The sequence below is a fragment of the Octopus sinensis genome, linkage group LG6, assembly GCF_006345805.1.
Source record: "Octopus sinensis linkage group LG6, ASM634580v1, whole genome shotgun sequence".
NCBI classification, from domain to species: domain Eukaryota; kingdom Metazoa; phylum Mollusca; class Cephalopoda; order Octopoda; family Octopodidae; genus Octopus; species Octopus sinensis.
Window position 1 is genome coordinate 4568215 of NC_043002.1, and position 3104 is coordinate 4571318.

The following is a 3104-nucleotide window of genomic DNA, read 5'->3' on the forward strand; positions in this document are numbered from 1 at the left end:
CGCCATCCACCTCAGTATCTGACAGGTAAATGACCCCGAAAGAATAAAAGATAGTTCTGCCTTTAATTCGTTCTACTACAAGTACAAGGCCTGAAATACATGGGGAAGAACTAGGCCATTGCTCCAACTCTGTGCTCAGCTGGTGCTTATTTTTATCGGCCCCGAAAGGATAACCAGTAAAGTTGACTTCGGTAGGATGTGAACTCAGAACGTAAAAATGCTTGAAGAAAATACTACCGAGATATTTTGGTTTCTCCAAAACTCCCAAAGATTCTGCCAGCTGGCCGACATTAATCCGTTACTAATAATAGAAGCAGCGTTTCTAACACTAACACCATCATCAGCATAAACATAAACAACACCGCCATCATCATCATCATCATCGGCAGCAGCAACAGCAGTAGCAGCAGCAGCAGCAGTAGTATCACCATCACCACCACCACAACCATATCGCCACCACCACCACCACCATCAGCACTACCACGTCAACCACAACCAACAACCACATCACAACTATTATCTTGCCATAGCCACCACCACCGTCACCACAACCACATCACCACCACCACCACCACCACCACCACCACCACCATCAGCACTACCACGTCAACCACAACCAACAACCACATCACAACTATTATCTTTGCCATAGCCACCACCACCGTCACCACAACCACATCACCACCACCACAACCATATCGCCACCACCACCACCGATACCACCACCAGCAACACCATCCCAACTGCTCACACCAACACCATCACCGCCTGCACGAGCTAACGAGAACACCCACAACGTGGTCGTTCAACCTGCGAGAAATAGCACCCAATCATCCTTTAAATCACATATTAACGCCTTAAAAAAAAAGAACACGTTGAATAAAAGGGTCCTGGCTTGTTTGCAAATGTGGAACAGACGTGATGGCCACGAGTGGAGCTCCTTCGATCATGGGTCTGGTTCTAACGCCTTAAAAAAACAGAATACGTTGAATAAAAGGGTCCTGGCTTGTTTGCAAAGGTGGAACAGACGTGATGGGCACGAGTGGAGCTCCTTTGATCATGGGTCTGGTTCCAACGCCTTAAAAAAAAATACAGAACACCTTGAATAAAAGGGTCCTGGCTTGTTTGCAAATGTGGAACAGACGTGATGGGCACGAGTGGAGCTCCTTCGATCATGGGTCTGGTTCCAACGCCTTAAAAAAAACAGAACACGTTGAATAAAAGGGTCCTGGCTTGTTTGCAAATGTGGAACAGACGTGATGGGCACGAGTGGAGCTCCTTCGATCATGGGTCTGGTTCCAACGCCTTAAAAAAAACAGAACACCTTGAATAAAAAGGTCCTGGCTTGTTTGCAAATGTGGAACAGACGTGATGGGCACGAGTGGAGCTCCTTTGATCATGGGTCTGGTTCCAACGCCTTTAAAAAAAAATACAGAACACGTTGAATAAAAGGGTCCTGGCTTGTTTGCAAATGTGGAACAGACGTGATGGGCACGAGTGGAGCTCCTTCGATCATGGGTCTGGTTCCAACGCCTTAAAAAAACAGAACACCTTGAATAAAAAGGTCCTGGCTTGTTTGCAAATGTGGAACAGACGTGATGGGCACGAGTGGAGCTCCTTTGATCATGGGTCTGGTTCCAACGCCTTAAAAAAGAAAAACAGAACACGTTGAATAAAAGGGTCCTGGCTTGTTTGCAAATGTGGAACAGACGTGATGGGCACGAGTGGAGCTCCTTTGATAATGGGTCTGGTTCCAACGCCTTAAAAAAAAATAACGAACACGTTGAATAAAAAGGTCCTGGCTTGTTTGCAAATGTGGAACAGACGTGATGGGCACGAGTGGAACTCCTTTGATGATGGGTCTGGTTCCATCCGGGCTGCGTTTCGGTTGAAGATTACTACTACCACCACCACCTACCAACGCCGCCGCCGCCGCCGCCGCCAGCAGCCACCAGTAATACGGTTATCCTTATTTTCCCTCACCCCTGAAGGTGACAATTATCTCCATCTTCGTAACCGCATCAATAATAACAACACCACCTCCAGCTGCTGCTGCTGCTGCTATTGTTACTACCGCTGCTGCTGCTGCTGCTGATTTTGCTACTGCTGCTGTCGCTGCTGCTATAACTACCGCTACTCTTATGAAAATAATACAACGGTCGCTGCTAATACCACCACCCACCACCATACCACCACCACTACTACTACTACTACTACTACTACTACTACTAGCCACTGCTGCTATAGTCAACCCCTTTTTTGCCCGTCCCACTTCCACTGACACTGTCCCTCACACTCCGCCCACGACCACCACGACAGTTGCGACGACGGCAACGCCGAGTTCCCTCAGTCAGCACTATCGCTTTCACCACCATCACTAACAATACCACCACCACCACCAACAACTCCACCACCTCCACCACTACATCGGCAAACAGTTACGACGTCGGTAGCAGTGGCGGCGGCGGCGGCGGGCACGAAGGCGGTGACGGCAAGAGAACGTCTACGACCACGGCTACGACTGAGACTACGACCACGGCTACGACGTCTACGACTGCTACGACTACGACAGGAGGGAGTCGTGTCAATCTAGTGGAAACGCTCGAGACGAGATGATGAATTTTGTACGACCGACTTATGGAGCTCTGGCGGTGTCTTCAACAGATTCTTTTAGTTTCGCTGCGGGTTCCTTTGCTGCACACCCGGCCTTGCAGCAACGTTCACCGTTTGCCATACAGGAACTGTTAGGGCTGAGTAACACTGAAAGCCCCAAATCCAGACCCGTAACTCAAGGAGATGTTCTCCTATCGACATCGGCTTATATCTCAAGACCCCTCGTTTCGCCGGGCCATGGGACACCGTTTAAGGACTCAAACCCAATACCTTACAGTACGTGGAGGCCGGCTTTTATAGATTCACTTGGGTCAGCCGCCGCAAATGCTTTTACCCTAAGTTCACCACAGAGGGCACTGATCACTAAAGATGCATCCAGACAAGGTGAGTTCTTAATTAATGAGTGTGTGCGTGTTAGAGAGAAAGAAAGAGAGAGAAAGGGAGAAAGAGAGAGAGAGAGAGAGAGAGAGAGAGTGAGATAGAGAGAGAGA

At 48.8% G+C, this 3104-nt stretch overlaps 1 protein-coding gene across 1 annotated transcript in view; it reads left to right on the forward strand.

The window, feature by feature from the left end:
• Positions 1-2163: 2163 nt before the first annotated feature.
• The window catches only part of LOC115212850 (visual system homeobox 2-like), a 50307-nt gene continuing 49366 nt past the window's right edge, over positions 2164-3104 (forward strand). Inside the window, exon 1 of the mRNA XM_036503470.1 lies at positions 2164-2997. Within this exon, the coding sequence (XP_036359363.1) occupies positions 2613-2997 (385 nt within the window). The 5' untranslated portion in view covers positions 2164-2612. The remainder of the gene's footprint in view (positions 2998-3104) is intronic.